The sequence below is a fragment of the Pristiophorus japonicus genome, chromosome 8 (genome assembly GCF_044704955.1).
Source record: "Pristiophorus japonicus isolate sPriJap1 chromosome 8, sPriJap1.hap1, whole genome shotgun sequence".
NCBI lineage: Eukaryota > Metazoa > Chordata > Chondrichthyes > Pristiophoridae > Pristiophorus > Pristiophorus japonicus.
Window position 1 is genome coordinate 35949324 of NC_091984.1, and position 24824 is coordinate 35974147.

The 24824-nt window shown below is 44.5% G+C and overlaps 1 protein-coding gene across 1 annotated transcript in view; it reads left to right on the forward strand.

Moving 5' to 3' along the window:
* The window catches only part of cfap57 (cilia and flagella associated protein 57), a 172553-nt gene that overhangs the window by 61895 nt on the left and 85834 nt on the right, over nt 1–24824 (forward strand). The window contains exons 8-11 of the mRNA XM_070886035.1: nt 9863–9976; nt 15056–15268; nt 17427–17600; nt 20720–20881. Coding sequence (XP_070742136.1) covers nt 9863–9976; nt 15056–15268; nt 17427–17600; nt 20720–20881 — 663 coding nt within the window. The remainder of the gene's footprint in view (nt 1–9862; nt 9977–15055; nt 15269–17426; nt 17601–20719; nt 20882–24824) is intronic.

Below are 24824 nucleotides of genomic sequence, written 5' to 3' on the forward strand. Positions count from 1 at the left end.
CCTGCTCCCCATAAACCCTTATTTACTTATCGGTTAAGAAACTGTCAATCTCTGTCTTAAATCTATTCAATGACACAGCTTCCACAGCTCTCTGAGGCAGCAAATTCCACAAATTTACAACCCTCAGAGAAGAAATTCCTCCTCATCTCAGTTTTGAATGGGCGGCCCCTTATTCTAAGATTATGCCCCCTACTTCTAGTATCCCCCATCAGTGGAAACATCCTCTTTGCATCCACCTTGTCAAGCCCCCTCATAATCTTATACGTTCCGATAAGATCACCTCTCATTCTTCTAAACTCCAATGAGTAGAAGCCCAACCTACTCAACCTTTCCTCATAAGTCAACCCCTCATCTCCGGAATCAACCTAGTGAACCTTCTCTGAACTGCCTCCAAAGCAAGTATATCTTTTTTTAAAGATGGAAACCAAAACTGTCGCGGTATTCCAGGTGTGGCCTCACCAATACCCTGTATAGCTGTAGCAAGACTTCCCTGCTTTTATACTCCATCCCCTTTGTAATTAAGGTCAAGATTCCATTGACCATTGACAAAATGTACTCCCCCAGTACTACATTTAAGTGTGAGCCTAGATGTCAGCTTAAGCCCTGCTATGGTGTTTGAACTCTCAACCTTCAGACACTGTGACAACAGCACTATCAACTGAGCCAAACTAAATAAATACACATTAACAAAAAGGGGTATCTTAAGATAATATCTTACAGTACAAGTCCAGTACTTAGATCTCGCTAGATAAATCTTAAAATCACCTTGTGCTTAATGCTCATCAAATTCTCTGAAGCAAGTAAAAATAACAGGCATTGTTGTTGCTGTTACAGCAATGACATTGCTTATGGTGAGTTGGAGGATATGCTGTTTTAGTACAACAGCGGTGTTATCAAGCAAGTGTGATGGGATACGTTCCAGAAGAAGCAAGTGTGACACTTACAGACAGTGCGTATTATATGTATCAATTTTAACGCATTTTATTGATATATATGGATATATAGATAAATATGTGTTCAGGATTTTTTTTAAGTTATACAAAACAGGTATCATTGTTCCTTATCAAGTTGTCCTTTAATTATTAATGAGCTCACCTCTTACAAAAGATAGTTGCTGCAAGGAATTCAGGGCCAGAGTGATCTCATGGACTAGTTTTGATTGCCTGTGGTTAGTGGGGGGGGGGCAAGGGATTGGTGGTTGGAGAGGATGTTTTTCCCCAAATTCCCCTGGGTTTTAATCTGATTTTTTACCTCACCCAGGAGATCACATGGTTTTTGGATGGGGTGAATTTTCCCCAGTTAACTGCACCGTTTATTTGGCGCGCGCTGCTTTTTTTGGCGTAAATTAAAATATCCAAGTTTCCCCAGAGTTTCTGCGCCACGTAACAAGCCTATTGCGCATGCGCAGACCAGGGTGTGATCCATAGTAGACCTAAGGAAGAGAGAGAAAGGAGAGAAGCTTTAACTCTTTATCCTGCTGTTTTGAGCTTCTTGCACAGGTACAATTTAATTATGAGGGCAATATTGACAATGCCATACCTCGTGCAAGCCTTCTGCATGATGGTGCTGTGAGGAGATGATTGATTCGACGTCATCACATGTGGATGAGGGCAGGAGGCCTTACCCACCTCGGGTATATCAAGACAGGCATTCATACCTGCACCTGAGTGATGCAGACTTTGTGAGAAGGCTGCGTTTCTGCAAAGAAGTTGTAAACGAGATCTGTGAGTTAGTAAAAGCAGACTTGCAACCTAGAAGCGTCAGGAGGACTACTTTGTCAGTTGAAGTGAAGGTTACAGCTGCACTTTCATTCTATGCATCTGGATCATTCCAGGCCACAACTGGGGATGTGTGCGCCATTTCTCAACATGCAACACATATCTGCATTCGGCAGTTGACTGCTGCACTATATGCCCAGAGGAATGATCACATAAAGTTCCCTATGTCCGCCCAGGCAATGCGTGAAAGGGCTGTGGGCTTCTCCAGGATTGCTGGCTTCCCAAAGGTATAATGCTGCATTGATTGTACCCACATCACCTTGAGAGCACCTTTGGAGGATTCCGAGATGTACAAGAACAGAAAAGGCTTCGACTCTGTAAATGTGCAGCTCTCGTATGTGACGACATGCATCGCATCATGTCAGTTGATGGGAGCAGTCAAGATGCGTTCATCCTTCGCGAGAGCGCTATATCTGCCATGTTTCAGCAACAGCCAGAAGGGCAGAGCTGGCTGATTGGAAGACAAAGTGTATGGCTTCGCCACCTGGCTCATGGTGGATGCAGAGAGGATGTTTCCATTGATAGGGGAGACTAGAACTAGGCGGCATAATCTTAGAATAAGGGGCCGCCCATTTAAAACTGAGATGAGGAGGAATTTCTTCTCTGAAGGCTGTAAATCTGTGGAATTCGCTGCCTCAGAGAGCTGTGGAAGCTGGGTCATTGAATAAATTTAAGACAGAGATAGACAGTTTCTTAACCGATAAGGGAATAATGGTTTATGGGGAGTGGGCGGGGAAGTGGACCTGAGTCCATGATCGGATCAGCCATGATCGTATTAAATGGCGCAGCAGGCTCAAGGGGCATATGGTCTACTCCTGCTCCTATTTCTTATGTTCTTATGATGCCCCTACGCTTAACCCGGGCGGAAGCTGACCAGGAATACAACATGTCGCACATTGCGACGTGCAACATAATAGTGAGGACCATTGGCATCTTGAAACGTTGTTTCCGATGCTGGACCGTTCTGGAGACAACTTGATATACTCCCCTGAGATTGTCGGTCAGTTCACTGTTGTGTGCTGCATGCTGCATAACTTAGCCATCATGAGGCAGCAGCAGCTGGTAGTAGAAGACTCACCTGAGGTGATAGTGGCTGATGATGAGGAGGACGATGCAGATGACGAGGAGGAGGATGAAGAGAACGAGGAAGCCATGCAACTACCTGAACCCGGAGCATGACAGTGGAGAAGGGCGGGCTGTCGTGCCCCTTTAACGATTCCTCGAGCCTTGCGCCAGCAGCTCATCCATTAACGCTTTGCTGTCTGAAGGCTCAGCAGCAACTAATGCAAATTTGTTTACTGTCTGGACCTGTTCTGTAATATTGTGTTGTGTTAATGGAACTAATAATGGAAATGATTCAGTTATAATTTCAAATATATTTTATTCAAAAGTTTAGCACTTGTTTGTACTTAACTTAACTTTAACAAAAATATTCTTGTATCAAACTTTAAAGTTTTCAGTTAAGATCACTTCCAAACTTTTAAACTTGTAGATTTACATAACTTACAAAAAACTTTTAATTTGAGAACAGTTACAACAGTAACAACAATAATAATAACAAGAACAACAACTGCACCCATCTCGCCTTCACCTTATTCTAAGACCACCCGCTGCGCTTGGTCTTGTTGACTCCACCCCTGCCCGCAGGCGGAGGCGCAGCGTTTCTCGGGTTGGTATCAAGTTTATTCTTTCGAGCATCTCGGATAATGCGCACTTCTTGATGGGGGCGTAGGCAGGCAGTAATGTGGAAGGCCCAGCTTGGGCCTCTTCAGAGGCTGATCTGTAGAGTGGAGTGGGAGTGGCAGTTGATTCTGTCACTGGCTGCGTGGTCTGGGCATGTTCCCTTATTGCAGCAGCTAACTCCGACATTCCCTCCCTCATGTGCCCTGACAGTGTCTCAACTACCTGCAACATTCCCTTCCTCATGTTCGCCGACAGTGTCTCAACTACCTGCAACATTTCCTCCCTCATGCTTACCGACAGTGTATCAACTACCTGCGACATTCCCGCCCTCATGTGCCCGGACAGTGTTCCCATTTCTCGTGAGAGTGTTGTTACTTCTCCCAGCAGTCCCTATACCCCATCACCCACCCCACTGATGGTGTCCAGGAGCGATCGCGTAAGGTCAATGCTCTCTGCACTCATTGCCATCATTATGATCCACATCTGTTAGATCCTGCACCTTAGGAGGGTGCTGTTGAGCTCTCCTTCCCCTCCTCACCCTGGGTGTGGCTCACAGCCTTGGACGGTGGGGCCCTGGGTGTGCCTCGCTGCACCCCACATTTGTGTCCCCAGTCACGGACTGTGACACAAATAACCTTCCGGAAATACTAGAGGACCGAGGGTCTAGCGAGAAGGAGGAACTAAAGGAAATCCTTATTATTCAGCAAATTGTGTTTGGAAAATAGATGGGATTGAAGGCCGATAAATCCCTAGGGCCTGATCGCCTGCATCCCAGAATACTTAAGAAGTGGCCCTAGAAATAGTGGATGCATTGGTGGTCATTTTCCAACATTCTATAGACTCTGGATCAGTTCCTATGGACTGGAGGGTAGCTAATGAACCCCTCTTTTTAAAAAAGGAAGAGAGAAAAAACAGGGAATTACAGACTGGTCAGCCTGACATCGATGGTGGGGAAAATGTTGGAATCAATTATTAAAGCTGTAATAGCAGCGCATTTGGAAAGCAGTGACAGGATCGGTCCAAGTCAGCATGGATTTATGAAAAGGAAATTATGCTTGACAAATCTTCTAGAATTTTTTGAGAATGTAATTATTAGAATGGACAAGGGGGAGCCAGTGGATGTGGTGTATTTAGACTTTCAAAAGGCTTTTGACAAGATCCAACACAAGAGATTAGTGTGCAAAATTAAAGCACATGGTATTGGGGCTAATGTACTGATGTGGATGGAGAACTGGTTGGCAGACAGGAAGCAAAGAGTAGGAATGGGTCCTTTTCAGAATGGCAGGCATTGACTAGTGGGGTATGCAAGGTTCAGTGCTGGGACCCCAGCTATTTACAATATACATTCATGATTTAGACAAAGGAATTGAATGTAATATCTCCAAGTTTGCAAAGGACACTAAGCTGGGTGGCAGTGTGAGCTGTGAGGAGGATGCTAAGAGGCTGCAGGGTGACTTGGATAGATTAGGTGAGTGGGCAAGTACATGGCAGATGCAGTATAATGCAGATAAATGTGAGGTTATCCACTTTGGTGGTTAAAAACAGAAGGCAAATTATTATCTGAATGGTGACAGATTAGTAAAAGGGGAGGTGCAACGAGGCCTGGGTGTCATGGAACATCAGTCATTGAAAGTTGGCATACAGGTACAGCATGCGGTGAAGAAGGCAAATGGCATGTTGGCCTTCATAGCGAGAGGATTTGAGAATCGGAGCAGGAAGGTCTTACCACAGTGGTACAGGGCCTTGGTGAGGCCACACCTTGAATATTGTGTGCAGTTTTGGTCTCCTAATCTGAGGAAGGATATTCTTGCAACTGAGGGAGTGCAGCGAAGGTTCACCAGACTGATTCCCAGGAAGACAAGACTTACATATGAAGGATTGATTAGGCTTATATTCAATGGAATTTAGAAGAATGAGAGGGGATCTCATAGAAACATATAAAATTCTGACGGGATTGGACAGGTTAGATGCAGGAAGAATGTTCACAATGTTGGGGAAGTTCAGAACCAGGGGTCACAGTCTAAGGATAAGGGGTAAGCCATTTAGGACCGAGATGAGGAGAAACTTCTTCACTCAGAGTTGTTAGCATGTGGAATTCCCTACCACAGAAAGTTGTTGAGGCCAGTTCGTTAGATATATTCAAAAAGGAGTTAGATGTGGCCCTTACGGCTAAAGGGATCAAGGGGTAAGGAGAGAAAACAGGAATGGGGTACTGAAGTGCATGATCAGCCACGATCATATTGAATTGTGGTGCAGGCTCAAAGGGCCTAATGGCCTACTCCTCCACCTCTTTTCTATGTTTCTAAGTGAGAAACCATGGAATGTCCCAACACTCATACCACTCAGGAAAGGGCCTGGCACCTCAATGTTCGGCACCTGCACCTCCTCCAGAGTGAGTACAAGAGTGGCGGCTTCATCCATCCCCTCCCCCGTCCAACTCCCTCACCCAACCCCCATGCTCTTGAAGGTGGGATTGCAAGATGTTCTCTTCAGGCTCGTCCGCATCCTAATCTTCTGCATCGGCTTCAGCGTTGTCTGGGTAGGCCTCAAGTTCTGCAAAATATAACAGAACAGACAAATGGTTAACAGCAGAGGAAGGGGCAGAGTGAGTGGCATGCGTAGGCTCGCATAGCGCAGGCAGCAGCTGATTTGAAGGACAACGATGAATGATAGCACATTGAATCAACCGAAGCATAGCTGCGGGAGACATCCCATGAATCGAAGCTTTGCTAGTCTGCGCAGTACTTAACATTTAGCAAAGCCAGACTGTGGAATTTACAGGACTTACCTTCTCCCTCGAGTGCAGTGGTGATTGCTTTTCTCCAGGCAGGACCCATCAAAGCAGCGACCCTCTCTTCCAAAGGTGTCAGTGGGTGCAGATTTGCCGGGCCTCCTCCTGTTCGAATTCTTTTCCTTTTGTTGTGTTTCACCTTCCTCTGCAAAGATGAAAATATAACTTTTTAGAGAGGGTGTCTTTCTGCTGGGTGGGATATATACAGATGCTCACATTTACAATTGCAATTCCAGTGAATAAATGAAAATATTACTTACACTAACTTTTTGACCAAGGTCCTGCCACTTGTTTTTGCACTGGTCTCCAGACCTTGGGGTGCTCACCATTGCATAGTAATCTTCTGCAAGTTGGTTCCAACGTTTCTTCATTTCTGTTGATGAAACTTTTATGTAACCTCTGCTGGTGTCCAGCTCGTGCCATCTGCCCTCAATCACAGTAACTCCTCCACTTCTTCCTATGAGAAATCTTTGGTCCTTGAGCCACGTTGCATATTGTATTAGAGCTCCGATTTTTCCACTGAGAATTAAAGTTCCCACACATAAATTGCTCTTTAAAAATGGCCGAATGCAGACCGGGAGCTGTACTGAGCATGCATGCCCATAGCAGTAACATAAAAAATGTCTCTTTTTTTCGCGCATGTGCAGAAGGGTGGGGCATAGTTTTTTCGATACAGACATTAGGCTCCACCCCCTGAAGCTGAATGACAGGCTGCGCTGCACCAATTTCAAAAAATAGAACGGGGAAACTTGCGAGTCATTTTTTTGGAGTTTCAAGAGATCCAAGAGCTAATAGATCGCAAGTGCAGGGCATTTCTGAGCCTTAAACAACAACCCAACTGAGGAGCAGCAATGCAGCATTACAGATGGCTCAAGGCTGAGGTCCAACAAAAAACCCGGGACCTAAAGAACAGTTGGTGGATGGAGAAAGCATAGGAGATACAGCAGCTGGCCGATAGCCATGATGTGCGAGGATTCTTCAGCGCAGTCAAGGCCACCTACGGTCCAAACATCCAAGGCCCCACCCCACTGCTGGTCAAGAACGGGGAAACACTTATCAAGGACACCGAGGCAGTCAGGGTCCGGTGGAAGGAGCACTTCGAAGATTTCCTCAATCGAGACTCTGCCTTTGACTCGAGTATTCTCCACTGCATCCCGCAGCATGCTACCCACCCCCACCTCAGTGAGACCCCAACACTGCACGAGGTACAAAAAGCCACAAGACAGCTTAAGAACAACAAGGCTACGGGAACGGATGGAATCCCTGCTGAGGTACTAAATTTTGGCGGAGAGGGGCTGTTGGCGCGAATACATGACCTCATCTCTCTCATCTGGAGGGAGGAGAACATGCAGGAAGATCTCAGAGATGCAATGATCGTGACCATCTTTAAAAAAGAGTACAAGTCCGACTACGGCAAATACAGGAGAATCTCCCTGCTATCAGTCACTGGGAAAGTTGTTGCTAGTGTCCTCCTCAACCGTCTTCTCCCTGTTGCTGAGGAGCTCCTCCCGGTGTCACAGTGCGGATTTCGTCCCCTATAGGGCATAACGGGTGTGATTTTTCCAGCGTGACAGCTGCAGGAAAAATGCAGGGAACAGCACCAGCCCTTATACATGGCCTTTTTCGATCTTACAAAGGCCTTTTACACTGTCAACCGCAAGGGTCCATGGAGCGTCCTCCTCTGTTTCGGATGCCCCCAAAAGTTCATCACCATCCTTCACTTGCTCCACGATGACATGCAGGCCGTGATCCTTACCAACGGATCCACTACAGACCCAATCCACGGCCGGACCTGGGTCAAACAGGGCTGCATCATCACCTCAACCCTCTTCTCAATCTTCCTCGCTGCCATGCTCCACCTCAGTCAACAAACTTCCTGCTGGAATGGAACTAAACGACAGAACCAGTGGGAGCCTGTTCAATCTTCGCCGTCTCCAGGCTAGGTCCAAGACTACCCCAATCTCTGTCGTCGAGCTACAGTACGCGGACGACGCCTGCGTCTGCGCACATACAGAGGCTTAACTCCAGGACATAGCCAACGCATTTACTGAGGTGTACGAAAGCATGGGTCTTACGCTAAACATCCGTAAGGCAAAGATCCTCCACCAGCCTGTCCTTGCCACACAGCATTGCCCCCCCCAGTCATCAAGATCCACAGCGTGGCCCTGGACAACGTGGACCATTTCCCATACCTCAAGAGCCTCTTTTCAACAAGAACAGACATTGACCACGAGATTCAACACCGGCTCCAGTGCGCCAGTGCAGCTTTCGACCACCTGAGGAAAAGTGTGTTTGAAGATCAGGCCCTCAAAACTGCCACCAAGCTCAGGGCTGTAGTAATACCCGCCCTGCCCTATGGCTCAGAGACATGGACCATGTACAGTAGACACCTCAAGTCGCTGGAGAAATACCACCAATGATGCCTCCTGAAGATCCTACAAATCCCCTGGGAGGATAGACTCACCAACATTGGCGACCTCGACCAGGCCAACATCCCCAGCATTTAAGCACTGATCACACTTGATCAGCTCCGCTGGGCAGGCCACATCGTTCGCATGCCAGACACGAGACTCCCAAAGCAAGCTCGGAACTCCATCACGGCAAACGAGCCAAAGGTGGGCAGCGGAAACGTTACAAGGATACCCTCAAAGCCTCCATGAAGAAGTGCAACATCCCCACTGACACCTGGGAGTCCCTAGCCAAAGAGCGCCCTAAGTGGAGGAAGTGCATCCAGGAGTGCGCTGAGCACCTCGAGTCTCATTGCCGAGAGCATGCAGAAATCAAGCGCAGGCAGGGGAAGGATCATGCGGCAAGCCAGTCCCACCCACCCTTTCCCTCAATGACTATCTGCCCTACCTGTGACAGGGACTGTGGCTCTCGTATTGGACTATTCAGCCACCTAAGGACTCATTTTAAGAGTGGAAGCAAGTCTTCCTCGATTTCGAGGGACTGCCTATGATGATTTTTTTTGCAGTAGTCGGGGCCAAAAAACATTCGTAACTCTTGCATTACGCCAAAAAACGGCTTGTGGAAAATTGAGCCCTATATACTATGAAGCAATGTTCCATTTAAGCTGCCTAACCGTGCAGCCATCTCGAGGTCCCACGTAGCTGGTGAGCCAACTTCCCAATGCAAAAACTCGCGCATGCACAGAAGTTTGAATGGGCTATGCCACCCCTTAAAGGGCTCGCACAGCCCCCAAAAAATTAAGGGGAACATTGTTGTGAAGGGATCACAATCATGTGGGACAGGTTGGATGGACCAGAGGGTCTTTTCCTGTCCGTCATTGTTTGTATGTTCATATTGCTTTTTAAAAATCTATTGGTCTCTTAATGCATTACATCTCTCACCATGACTACTTTTCTGAGGATTCTCTCTGTCAGCCATTTCCTCTTTTACTTCTATTTTAAGTGTGTCCAATTGAGGTCAATAAATTCTGGCTCAATTTCCAGCTCATTTTATATTTAAATTTAGTTTTTATTTTCCATGCACTTGTAATAATGACCCAAAAGCACCTTATAACTTGCAATGTGCTGTACTTGGACTGTCATTTATACAGACCCAGCGCCTGTAATGTTACAACTTTTAACATTATCTTCTCTTCTTTCAGTGTTCCTTCAGCAATGGTGGACATCTATTTGCAGTTGTGAATGGAAACGTCATTCATATTCATTCCACAACCACATTTGATAATCAGGTTAATCTTAAAGGTCACAATGGGAAGGTGAGATTCAGGACGATTTTTATTATATATTACAGCAATTATGTTTATCAATTATTTTCTTGTGTCTTATCAGTCTGCTGCTGCCATGGTATCTAGCGACTTATGGACATAAGTAATGTTATATTTCTAAACATCAATAATATCATATCTGTGAACATATAGAAAATGGTAAAGGTAATCCAGTATCATTACATATGAACATGGGTAATAGCAGATCAATTGATAAATGTCCAAGACTAATTCTACATCTCCGGCCAGGATTAATGCCATATCAATGGACTATTGGGTAAAGGTAAGCCCATATTCAAAAACATGGGTATTTACAATTCCAACAGTGGATATTCTAGGGGCTAAAGGGGGGGGAGGAACTTAACTCAATTACAATCACAATCACTGGTACTCAGTAAGATAATGGGACTAAAGGCAGATAAATCCCCTAAACCTGATGGCTTGCATCCTAGGGTCTTAAGAGAAGTAGCGGCAGGGATTGTGGATGCATTGGTCATAATTTACCAAAATTCCCTGGATTCTGGGAAGGTCCCAGCAGATTGGAAAACTGCAAATGTAACGCCCCTATTTATAAAAGGAGGCAGACAAAAAGCAGCAAACTATAGACCAGTTAGCCTAGCATCTGTGGTTGGGAAAATGTTGGAGTCCATTATTAAAGAAGCAGTAGCAGGACATTTGGAAAAGCAAAATTCGGTCAGGCAGAGTTAGCATGAATTTATGAAAGAGAAATCATGCTTGACAAATCTTCTAGAATTTTTTGAGGATGTAAGTAGTAGAGTGGATAAGGGAGAACCAGTGGATGTGGTGCATTTGGACTTTCAAAAGGTTTTTGACAAGGTCCCACAGAAGAGATTGGTGTGCAAAATCAAAGCACATGGTATTGGGGATAATGTACTGACGTGGATAGAGAACTGGTTGACAGACAGGATGCAGAGAGTCGGGATAAACGGGTCCTTTTCAGAATGGCAGACAGTGACTAGTGGAGTACCGCAGGGCTCAGTGCTGGGACCCCAGCTCTTTACAACATACATTAATGATTTAAATGAAGGAATTGAGTGTAATATCTCCAAGTTTGCACATGACACTAAACTGGGTGGCAGTGTGAGCTGTGAGGAGGACACTAAAAGGCTGCAGGGTGACTTGGACAGGTTAGGTGAGTGGGCAAATACATGGCAGATGCAGTATAATGTGGATAAATGTGAGGTTATCCACTTTGGGGGCAAAAACATGAAGGCAGAATATTATCTGAATGGCGGCAGATTAGGAAAGTGGGAGGTGCAACGAGACCTGGGTGTCATGGTTCATCAGTCATTGAAAGTTGGCATGCAGGTACAGCAGGCTGTGAAGAGGCAAATGGTATGTTGGCCTTCATAGCTAGGGGATTTGAGTAAAGGAGCAGGGACGTCTTACTGCAGTTGTACAGGGCCTTGGTGAGGCCTCACCTGGAATATTGTGTTCAATTTTGGTCTCCTAATCTGAGGAAGGACGTTCTTGCTATTGAGGGAGTGCAGCGAAGGTTCACCAGACTGATTCCCGGGGTGGCGAGACTGACATATGAGGAGAGACTGGATCAACTGGGCATTTATACACTGGAGTTTAGAGGGATGAGAGGGGATCTCATAGAAACTTACAAGATTCTGACAGGACTGAACAGGTTAGATGCGGGAAGAATGTTCCCGATGATGGGGAAGTCCAGAACCAGGGGACACAGTCTTAGGATAAGGGGTAGGCCATTTAGGACTGAGATGAGGAGAAACTTTTTCATTTAGAGAGTTGTTAACCTGTGGAATTCCCTACCGCAGAGAGTTGTTGATGCCAATTGATTGGATATATTCAAGAGGAGTTAGATATGGCCCTTGTGGCTAAAGGGATCAAGGGGTATGGAGAGAAAGCAGGAAAGGGGTACTGAGGTGAATGATCAGCCATGATCTTATTGAATGATGGTGCAGGCTCGACGGGCTGAATGGCCTACTCCTGCACCTATTTTCTATGTTTCTATGAAGAAGAAGTCATGTTTGATGAATTTGCTGGAGTTCTTTGACGATGTAACGAACAGGGTGGATAAAGGGGAACCAGTGGATGTGGTGTATTGGACTTCCAGAAGGCTTTTGCCAAGGTGCCACATAAAAGGTTACTGCACAAGATAAAAGTTCATGTAATTGGGGGTAACGTATTAGCATGGATATATAAACAGATATACAGATATAAACAGATATGCAAACATAAAAACAGATAGTAAAAGCTTTTACCGATATATAAAACGGAAAAGAGTGACTAAAGTAAATGTTGGTCCCTTAGAAGATGAGAAGGGGGATTTAATAATGGGAAATGTGGAAATGGCTGAGACCTTAAACAATTATTTTGCTTCAGTCTTCACAGTGGAAGACACAAAAACCATGACAAAAATTGCTGGTCACGGGAATGTGGGAAGGGAGGACCTTGAGATAATCACTATCACTAGGGGGGGTAGTGCTGGACAGGCTAATGGGACTCAAGGTAGACAAGTCCCCTGGTCCGGATGAAATGCATCCCAGGGTATTAAAAGAGATGGTGGAAGTTATAGCAGATGCATTCGTTATAATCTACCAAAATTCTCTGGACTCTGGGGAGATACCAGCGGATTGGAAAGCAGCTAATGTAACGCCTCTGTTTAAAAAAAGGGGACAGACAAAAGGCAGGTAACGATAGGCCGGTTCGTTTAACATCTGTAGTGGGGAAAATGCTTGAAGCTATCATTAAGGAAGAAATAGCGGGACATCTAGATAGGAATAGTGCAATCAAACAGACGCAACATGGATTCATGAAGGGGAAATCATGTTTAACTAATTTACTGGAATTCTTTGAGCATATAACGAGCATGGTGGATAGAGGTGTACCGATGGATCTGGTGTATTTAGATTTCCAAAAGACATTCGATAAGGTACCACACAAAAGGTTACTGCAGAAGATAAAGATACGTGGAGTCAGAGGAAATGTATTAGTATGGATAGAGAATTGGCTGGCTAACAGAAAGCAGAGAGTTGGGATAAATGGGTCCTTTTCAGGTTGGAAATCGGTGGTTAGTGGTGTGCCACAGGGATCGGTGCTGGGACCACAACTATTTACAATATACATAGATGACCTGGAAGAGGGGACAGAGTGTAGTGTAACAAAATTTGCAGATTAGTGGGAAAGCGGGTTGTGTAGAGGACACAGAGAGGCTACAAAGAAATTTAGATAGGTTAAGCAGATGGAATACAATGTCGGAAAATGTGAGGTCATCCACCTTGGAAAAAAAAACAGTAAAAGGGAATATTATTTGAATGGGGAGAAATTACAACATGCTGCGGTGCAGAGGGACCTGGGGGTTACTTGTGCATGAATCCCAAAAAGTTAGTTTGCAGGTGCAGCAGGTAATCAGGAAGGCAAATGGAATGTTGGCCTGCATTGCGAGAGGGATGGAGTACAAAAGCAGGGAGGTCCTGCTGCAACTGTATACGGTATTGGTGAGGCCGCACCTGGAGTACTGCGTGCAGTTTTGGTCACCTTACTTAAGGAAGGATATACTAGCTTTGGAGGGGCTACAGAGACGATTCACAAGGCTGATTCCGGAGATGAGGGGGTTACCTTATGATGATAGATTGAGTAGACTGGGTCTTTACTCGTTGGAGTTCAGAAGGATGAGGGGTGATCTTATAGAAACATTTAAAATAATGAAAGGGATAGACAAGATAGAGGCAGAGAGGTTGTTTCCACTGGTCGGGGAGACTAGAACTAGGGGGCACAGCCTCAAAATACGGAGGAGCCAATTTAAAACCGAGTTGAGAAGGAATTTCTTCTCCCAGAGGGTTGTGAATCTGTGGAATTCTCTGCCCAAGGAAGCAGTTGAGGCTAGCTCATTGAATGTATTCAAATCACAGATAGATAGATTTTTAACCAATAAGGGAATTAAGGGTTACGGGGAGCGGGCGGGTAAGTGGAGCTGAGTCCACGGCCAGAACAGCTTTGATCTTGTTGAATGGCGGAGCAGGCTCGAGGGGCTAGATGGCCTCTGCCTGTTCCTAATTCTTATGTTCTTATGTTCTTATGGATAGAGGATTGGCTGACTAACAGAGAACAGAGAATCGGGATAAATGGTTCATTCTCTAATTAGCAACCAGTAACTAGTGGGGTGCCACAGGGATCAGTGCTGGGACCCCAACTATTTACAATCTATATAAACGACTTGAAAGAAGGGACTGAGTGTAATGTAGCTAAGTTTGCTGACAATACAAAGATGGGAGGAAAAGCAATGTGGGAGGAGGACACAAAAAATCTGCAAAAGGACATAGACAGGCTAAGTGAATGGGCAAAAATTTGGCAGATGAAGTAGAATGTTAGAAAGTGTGAGGTGATACACTTTGGCAGAAAAAAAATCAAAGAGCAAGTTATTATTTAAATGGAGAAGGATTGCAAAGTGCCACAATACAGCGGGATCTGGGGGTACTTGTGAATGAAACACAAAAGGATAGTATGCAGGTACAGCAAATCCAGATGATACAGTGTTACATATTTCCGGTGCTCAGCACCGTATATTAAAAAAAATCAGTAAAAAAATTCACTTTCAACGATGAAGTTACATATAGCATGAAGGATAAAATCCATATTTTAATTACATTGGAAAGACCCAAAGATTAGAGTTCGTTTTCGTGATGGTTGGCTCCTGTATCCACCGGTGGTAATCAAAATGCTAATATGGAAAACCATGGGCTATATCAGTAGTATCTCAGGTCTCTGGAGTACGGCTTGAACACACCACCTCCTGACTCAGAGGCAAGCATACTAAGCCATGGTTGGCACAAATCCTTTGATTCCTTATATTTAGGTTCACTACAGGAGGGAATTACAAAATACAGTGACAGTTCACTCACATCTGAAACAATGCGGCTCATGTGTGTTGCAAGTCCGTATATGTTCATTGCACATAGTAAAGGCTGAAGCATATATATTGTATGTGAGTTGCATTAAAATACAGTGGAACATTGCGAAGTAAATGATAAAATGAGCACTTGAGAGATTATACAGATATTCTTCTATTTCTTCCTCATACAGATTCGCGCTATTGTCTGGAATTCGGACGACAGTAAATTGATTTCCTGTGGTATGGATGGTGCAGTGTATGAGTGGAATACACTGACTGGAAAGAGAGAATCTGAGTCTGTACTGAAGTCATGCAGTTACACTGGCCTTTGTATCTCACCAGATAGTAAAAGCATATTTGCAGTGGGATCTGATCGAACTGTGAAAGAAATTACTGATTCCCAGGTGTGTAAAATGCGGTGAAGGGGAGTTGCTGTTTTATCCTATGGCAAATTGGCATGTAGAAACTGCTGATCACAAGTGCAATACAGTAAGACATGTTTCAAGGCCCAACTTTTCAGAGACATTACCTTATAGTTAAATGAATAAAACTCTTATTCATTTCAACAATTGTAGCTGGGTAAAACACAAGAAGGCAGAATAATCCTGTTGTCACTAAATTCTCAATACTCAATTTTCTGTGCAGAAAAATAAAAGGGGTGGTGAGTAAACCGATGACTGGCATACATTGTTGTACTTTGGAGCACTTTAATATAAAGCGTATCAGTATAATATCACCCCATTACTGGGTATTAAAATATATCTACATTAGTAAAGATAAATGTGAGTTGGGTACTTTTGAAGGTGTGATTGGTCCACAAGGTTTGAGATCAACAATGATCAAACTGTGGAAAGATATTTATAAAGCTAATTAAAGCACCATTAAGTGTCAGTTTTTCCAAGTCAGCTTATATTTCTCTAAAAGCTTTATGATAGGATATGGTTTATCAGATATTACTCCTCCCACTGTCCAATATTGCTCTTATTTTATGACAACACACAGCCATATTGCATCAGGTATGTGGTATTCCAAACATAGTAACAAACTGAAAGAAAGGAGAGCGGTTTGGATTAGTGCTTGTGATCATGTGAAATAGTTTAAATATTTTGATATAAAATACCATGTTTGGAGAAAGAAGGAGACAGAACAAAAGACCTGGAGAGAAACGAAGGTTATAGTCTAAGAGATAGACGGAAAGAAAGGGAGGCAGAAAGATTGAGTAGGAGACAAGCAGAGATGCCGTAACAGAAAAAGAGAGGCATTTCTTTCCCTTTTATTCTTGAGCAACAGACAGTGGAAGAGCAATTAGCATTTAGAAAATGTGCTTGTGAAAAGTTATGTTCATAAAAGTAATACATTGTTGTACATTGCTGCATCATCAAGGTCCAGGTCGGTGATTGGAGCATGGGCAGGTACTGAAGGAGCGGCGAGGGATTGTCGAGGGCCGTGATCGGAGCCCAGGAGAAGCGTGAGTTCGGGGCCCAGAAGAGGCGAGGACCCAGGGGCAGCACGGGCCAGCCCACACTGCGATATGTGTGTGCACTAGGTCCATGCAGCAGAACTGGTCTCCAGTCGTCTTAGTTAACCTTTGACCTAGCTGTCAAGCACGTGTGGTGGCTGGTGTGCAACGGTCACCACACGTTAAAAAAATCCAAGCACAGGCATCTTCCACCTTTCAAGATTTAGTTCGGACCTGGAATTTTAGGTCCATCATTGAAACACCTGTGAACTTTTTGACGTGAAAGCAAGTCATCCTCGATTCGAGGGACTGCCTATGATGATGATGATTGCTGCAATGATATGATATGGACAAAATGCTACATTAATATGTAAATGAAGGGAGGACTCCCATGATAACATAGAGCCATTTGGGATATCCATGAGACCTTCAGCAACTCCATGTCATATTGCACTTCCAAACTAGAACTGATTCTAAATTCTTGATGACATCTTTTTCTGTCAATAGAATTTTTGGAAACATGCTAGCAAATCATTGGACTGTTACACAAAGGCAAAGCAAGATTTGACATTGGGCATGTTTAAAAATATAAAGAAACTATCGCAATGACATGCATTACTCAAGTGATAATAACCGCTGGGAACTGATGGGCGAGCAGATTTTCCTGCTCCATCATTAATGACTCTGCAAGCCTGCCGTCAGCAACAAAAATTCAGGAAACTAAGTTTAAGATTTGATTGTGAGAAAATAAGTACTTTGTTTTGGTTTTGCTTTCAAACATTAGGTTCAAAGAAAGAAAAATATTAATTGCAATGTATTTATTTCACATGTCAGCAAGACCACATAATTTACTCTTCTATGCAAAGCACTGGTGAATTCCAGGGTATTTCATTTCAGTGAAGTAAGCCCAGTAATATACTACTACTTATGAAATATACCTTCTATAATGACCCTATTATGTACTATTCACAACTTGGTAAGTTACAAAAAGCAGAGTTTTGTTTTCAGCTTAAAACCTCATTCTTTGCAGATTAACAATGTTTCCATGACTGAAACTCCCTGGATCATTTTTGCTCTTTGTTTATTTTTGCTCCTCTCTACAGATTATTCGGGAAGTCACATCAAATGATGTTGCATATACCTGCGTTGTTATGTCACATTCTGGACGAATGTTGTTTCTAGGCACTGCCAATGGGACAGTACAAAGTATGAAAATCCCACTACCTGTAAAGCATGAATGGAATGAGTATCAGGCACATGCTGGACCAATCACTAAGGTATACTAGATATCAGAATGTTCCTTTGATATTTAGAGAACAGGTCTTAGTTGAATTGAAGACAGAGTTGGTTCAATGCATTGGTCTTATTGGTATAGTGTTATTTCCAGTCTGAAAAAAGTATTTTAATGAATGGGCCTGAAAACAATAGCTAATAATGTACCCTTATGGCCCCGCACATTTTTCTGAAAAAGAAACCTATCTGGGAAGTACAGTCGCTTGTTTGAAGGCCAGCATGATTAGTTCTTATTTGACAGCCTGCATGATTAGTTCTTGTTTAGAATCAGATCACATTACAAGTATGTTAATGCAACAAAACAATATAAGCAAAAAATGAACTCTTTCGATAATCCAAGCACAAATCTGCTAAATCTTTTCTGTGGTCTTTATAACTGTGAAATTAATAATATTTAACATCCCCTAGAAGTTTGAAGGGATAAGAATGTTTCTAAACAGCTTGCAAGTTTTGAAGTTTAAAATCAATGTAGGTTGGAGGATGGGGGGCTGGTGGGGGGGGGAAGACATTCAACAGTCAGGAGTCCGTTTCTCATCTGAAAAATGGATGACCAGCAGAGGAACATCTGGTGGAGACCTTGGACATCCATTTGTTCACCTAATTCAATTTTCAGGTCGACCTTTCGAAGAGAACCTTAATTAATCTTTTATTCTTAATTCCTAATGAAAACGAGGTCACAGCAACAACAACAACAACAACCTTTGTTTATATAGTGCCTTTGACGTAGCAAAACATCCCAGTAGTGATATAAGACAAAACAGATACATTTGACACTGAGCCATAGAAGAAAAAATTACAGATTGAAATTAAAGCAGATGACCAAAAGCTTGGTTAAAGAGGTAGGTTTTAAGGAGCGTCTTAAAGGAGGAAAGAGAGGTAAAGAGGCGGAGAGGTTTAGGGAGGGAGTTTCAGAGTTTAGGGTCCAGGCAGCTGAAGGCACGGCCACCGATGGTTGAGCAGTTATAATCAGGGATACTCAAGGGGGCAGAATTTGAGGAGCGCAGACATCTCGTAGGGCTGTGAGGCTGAAAGAGATTACAGCGACAGGGAGGGGCGTGGCCATGGAGGGATTTGTAAACAAGGATGAGAATTTTGAAATCGAGGCATTGCTTAACCGGGAGCCAGTGTAGGTCAGCGAGCACAGGGGTGATGAGTGATTGTGACTTGGTGCAAGTTAGTTCACGGGCTGCCGAGTTTTGGATGACCTCAAGTTTACATAGTGTAGAATGTAGGAGCCCAGCCAGGAGTGTGTTGGAGTAGTCAAATCTAGAGGTGACAAGGGCATGGATGAGGGTTGCAGGGGCGGAAGCAGGCAATGTTACGAAGGTGGAAATAGGCAATTTTAGTTATGCCGTGGATATATGGCCAGAAGCTCATTTCAGGGTCAAATATGACTCCTAGGTTGCGAACAGCCTGATTTAGCCTCAGATAGATGCTAGGGAGAGGGATGGAGTCAGTGGCTAGGGAACGCAGTTTATTTAATTGGAGAAAATCTCTGCTCATCCAGTACTGATGTCGGATAAACAGTCTGACAATTTAGAGTCCATGGAGGGGTAGAGAGAAGTGGTGGAGAGGTAGAACTGGGTGTCGTCAGCGTACATGTGGAAACTGACTCCGTGTTTTCAGATGATATCGTCAAGGGGCAGCATATAGATGAGAAATAGGAGGGGACCAAGGATAGATCCTTGGGGGACACCAGAGGTAACGATGCAGGAGTGGGAAGAGAAGCCATTGCAGGAGATTTTTTAGATAGATAAGAATGGAACCTTATCTATCCACCCAGCTGGAAGATGGTGGAGAGGCGTTGGAAGAGAAGGAGCACAAAACGATCTAAAACTCATCACCAATTGGTACCAAATTGTAAGATTCTTTCAAGGAAGATTTTGCAATGCTGCAGTATCGGATTCAGTTCTGAACTTAGGGGTTAAATCATATTGTTTTGACATTTTAGAAAGAGTTTTACTCTAATCTAGTCCAATTCTGTGAGTCTGTCTGGAGATTAGAAGACTTCTCCCCCATCTGCCCTCCATACTCCCACAGAGTAGTGGCTATGTAAAGTAAACCCAGCGTAACTTACAGTCCTGACTTTTGAAATTCTCCTTAAGCCCTGAACTTTTTTCAGTAAATCAATGTCTTTATAAGGGCAGGGTTCCCAAAATTACACAATAATCTAAATATGGCATTAATGATGAGCTATACTGGATTAAAATAACCTGCTTCAACTTATAATGAAATAACATTGTCCTTGTACTTGATTAGCCTTTTCAATTGACTGGAAATTCTCAGCGAACCTTCAATAATCATATCCCAAAATGCTTTCTTTTTCCACCTTTGCTGAAAGGTATGCATTTGTTGTGTAATATATTCCCCGTATCAAAGTCTGCTACCTTATTCCAAATCACATCAAAGCCCCCCCATCTACCATTCTTTTGTTCTCCTACTTAACTTTTTCCTTATTCCTTTGAACAATATTAATCTCGCTTGTAATCTCCCAGCAGCATAGTTTGAAAGCATTCACTCCCAGGTGGTCTGAGATAGCTAACTGCAGCTGCTGGCTGAAATACAGTGGAATCCATGAGTTCTGTATCTTTTAACTGGTAGCCGTTTCTCTCGGCAAAGCAGAAGAATATCTGGTGGAGTCTTAGGACACCCATTAGCGGTGAGAAACCCATTAGTGCACATTTTTCAAAATATCTGGAACTGGCGAGGGTACAGAGAAGATTTACAAGGATTATACCAGAAATGTGAAGGAATACGTATCAGGAAAGGATGAACAGGCTGGGTCTCTTTTCTCTTGAAAAAAGAAATCCAATAGGGAATTCGGAAGAAACTTCTTTACCCAAAGAGTGGCAAGAATGTGGAACTTGCTACCACAGCGAGTGGTTGAAGCGAATGTATAGATATATATAAGGGGAGCCTAGATCTGAGGAAGAAGGGAATAAAGGGTTATGCTGATAGATTTAGATGAGGAAAGACGGGAGGAGGCTCGAGTGAAGCATAAACTGGCATGGACTGGTTGGGCTGAATGGCCTGTTTCTGTACCGTATATCCTGTGTAATTCCATGTACATTGTAATGGCCAGTTCTTTCCTTTCTCTGTACAGATGGTTATTACCTATGATGATCTGTACTTGCTGACGGCTTCAGAGGATGCATGTCTTATGATTTGGAAGATAATTGATAAAGAGGGCCGGGTACTGAAACGAGAAAAAGAAGTTGGCCATGCAGAAGAAATTCTGATCACAAAATCAGATTTGCAAGAAAAGGTAAAGTGCTATTGATCATAAACATTGAGGAGGACTGCACACGCTTAGCAATAAAGAATTTTCCAAGAGAAATGTAATCTTTATTATCACTTTTCCCTTCCCTCTTTATTCTTTCTCTCCTTTCAATTTACTTTATTCCCCTGTTCCTCTCTCTTTACGTTGCCTGCACATCTTCTCTCCCGCTCTCTCTCACTTCTCCCTCTGTGCAGAATGGAGAACAAAAATAAAATAAAATGGTCATATACCATTTTAAACAAAGTTTTTCGTACAGTTTTGAAAGGCATTCAGCAGGAAAAAGATACCCCAGCTTTCAGTTAGAAATCATCATCTTCTTTCGTATGGTAGTAGCAAAGAAAATCAAATGTCAATATTTAAGTTGTATATCCAGGCCAAAGCTTCCGGTGTTACAGCGTGGATATCTTGTAGGCTGCCTGCAAATTTCCTCTGAGGGCAGTGCTCAATGATGTGCTCCAGGGTCTGATTAGGAGTTCCATAGTCACATGATCAGGATGCTTTAATCTTCCACCTATGGAGAAGGTGGCAGCATTTACCATAATCAGTTCGAAGGCAGTTGATAGTTGTCTACTGTTTGCGAGGAAGGCTTAATCCTTCAGGTTGTACTGTGGGGTCCTCTATAAGGAATCCATTCCATATGTCGCAATTCCTCCAAGCATTTCACCATCGGTCATCAAGGCTGAGGGAAGATCGCTGAAGGGCTTCGGCGATGGTCCAAAATTGCCTTCTAGATTTGAGGCGGGCTGGTGGTTGTTCAAGTCGGCCTGGATCGGCATGTCTTTGCTGGTGTAGCGGTTGTATTCTCTGGAGATGGCATATTCGCAGCGTAGGTGTGGTGGTGTGATGTTTGCAAGCACTGGCAGCCAAGATGTTGATGTCGATAAAAGCGTACCGGTGATAATTCTCACAGTAGAATTCAGCTGGATATCAATGGATTTGACATGTGGACTTGATAGCCATGCCGGAGAGCAGTACTCCGCTGAAGCATACACCAGGGCGAGTGCTGCTGTACGGAGGGTTTGAGTATCTGCTGCCCATGTGGATCCGGCAAGTTTCTGGATCACCTTGACCCTACTATTTAGTTTCTTCCCAAGGTTCTGGAGATGTCTATATGTCAGGGTGCGATCAAGCATGACTCCTATGGACCTATTGGCATGGTTTACCTCTGTCACAAAAAGAGACTTTCAAAGCTGAGTTTGCTTGATGGGTGTTGAGGTGGAATGTTAAGGTGACGGTCTTTTGCTCATTTGACCGGAGTCGCTATTGGCGGATGTAGGCCACCATCCTCTATAAATCGCTGGTCAGGGTCTCTTCCGTGATGGACAGATTCAGTGTTTTGCGTGGCCAAAGCAATGGCATCAGTTTATACGAAGTTAGAAATATATAACATTATTCACTTTAGTTTATCCTGAGGCAAATCAGTTTTAGTCGATATATTTAAAGCAGTCTTGAAATGTTTATGACTTTGCTGCTGTTGTGTATCTGTAAAGCATGCACTGCCATGTTCCGCCATCAGGTAGTGCATCCCCTGAAGTCCCAAGGGATCCCAGCATCCCTTGGGAGCACTGTATATAAGCCGGCCCCTGAGGCCTGTTCCTGACTCTGGAGTGTCTTAATAAAGACTGAGGTCACTGTTACTTTAACCTCCCTGTGTGCAATCTCATCTGTGTTAGGAATACAATAACTGGCGACGAGTATACGAATCCAACGCAAAGATGCAGAAAACTGTGGGCATCCTGGAGAAGTTCTCAGAGGATGAGGACTGGGAAGCCTATGTCGAACGGCTAGACCAGTACTTTGTAGCCAATGAGCTGGACGGAGAAGGAAGCGCTGCAAAAAGGAGAGCGGTTCTCCTCACGGTTTGCGGGGCACCGACCTACAGCCTCATGAAGAATCTTCTGGCTCCAGTGAAACCCACAGATAAATCGTATGAGGAGCTGTATACACTGGTTCGGGAGCATCTTAACCCGAGGGAGAGCGTGCTGATGGCGCGTTATCGGTTCTACACGTGTTAGCGATCTGAAGGTCAGGAAGTGGCGAGCTACGTTATCGAGCTAAGGCGACTTGCAAGACAATGTGAGTTTGATGGCTACCTTGAGCAGATGCTCAGAGACCTTGTTGTACTGGGCATTGGCCACGTGACCATCCTACGAAAATTTTTGACTGTAGAGACACAGACCCTCAGTAAGGCCATTGCGATAGCACACGCTTTTATGTCCACCAGTGATAATACCAAACAAATCTCTCAGCACACAAGTGCTAGCAATGTTCATAAATTAACTGGAACTGTGTCTGCGAGCAGAAATGACAGGGCAGAAACCACGAGTCTGCAACTGCCAGCAGGCCTCAGGTGACCCAGATGACTCAGAGTCCGCAACAAAGGATGAATGCAAGGCAATTCACATCTTGTTGGCATTGTGGAGGCTTCCATTCAGCCTATTCATGCCACTTCAAAGGGTATGTTTGCAAGAGCTGTGGAACAATGGGGCACCTCCAACGAGCTTGCAGACGAGCTGCAAGCTCTGCAAAACCTGCTCACCACCACGTGGCAGAGGAACATCGGTCCATGGTGGATCAAAGCAATTTCGAGCCTCAGAGAGAGGAGGCAGATGCTGAAGTACACGGGGTGCACACATTTTCGATGAAATGTCCACCTATAATGCTAAATGTAAAATTGAATGGCTTACCCGTAGCCATGGAACTGGACACTGGCACTAGCTGATCCATCATGAGTAAAAAGATGTTTGAGAGACTGTGGTGCAACAAGGCACTCAGACCAGCCCTGAGCCCCATCCACACGAAACTGAAAACGTACACCAAAAAGCTCATCACTATCCTGGGCAGCACCATGGTCAAGTTCACCTACGAGGGCACGGTGCACGAACTGCCACTCTGGATTGTCCCGGGCGATGGCCCCACACTGCTTGGAAGGAGCTGGCTGGGCAAAATCCGCTGGAACTGAGATGACATCCGAGCGCTATCACATGTTGATGAGGCCTCATGTACCCAGGTTCTTAACAAATTTCCTTCCCTTTTTGAGCCAGGCATTAGAAAATTTTCCGGGGTGAAGGTGCGGATCCACTTAGTCCCAGAGACACCGACCCATTCACCACAAGGCGCGAACGGTGCCTCACATGATGAGGGAGAGAGTGAAAATCGAGCTTGACAGGCTGCAACGCGAGGGCATCATCTCCCCAGTGGAATTCAGCGAGTGGGCCAGCCCGATTGTTCCAGTACTCAAAAGTGATGGCACGGTCGGGATTTGCGGCAATATAAAGTAACTATTAATCGTTTCTCGCTACAGGATCAATACCCGCTACCTAAGGCAGACGACCTATTTGCGACGCTGGCAGGAGGCAAGACGTTCAAGTTTGACTGACTTCAGCCCACATGACACAGGAGCTGGAGGAGTCTTCGAAGGGCCTCACCTGCATCAACACGCACAAGGGACTGTTCATCTACAACAGATGCCCATTTGGAATTCGGTCGGCTGCAACGATCTTCCAGAGAAACATGGAGAGCCTACTCAAGTCGGTACCACACACGGTGGTTTTTCAGGACAACATATTGGTCACGGGTCGGGACACTGTCGAGCACCTACAAAACCTGGAGGAGGTCCTCCAGCAATTGGATCGCGTAAGGCTGCGGCTGAAGAGGTCGAAATGCGTCTTCATGGCAACAGAAGTGGAGATTTTGGGGAGAAATATTGCAGCGGACGGCATTCGGCCCACAGACACCAAGACAGAGGCTATCAAGAACGCGCCCAGGCCACAGAACGTCACGGAGCTGCGGTCGTTCCTGGGACTACTCAACTATTTTGGTAACTTCCTACCGGGGTTAAGCACCCTCTTAGAGCCCCTACATATGTTATTGCATAAAGGTGAGAACTGGGTATGGGGAAAAAAACAAGTAATTGCTTTTGAGAAAG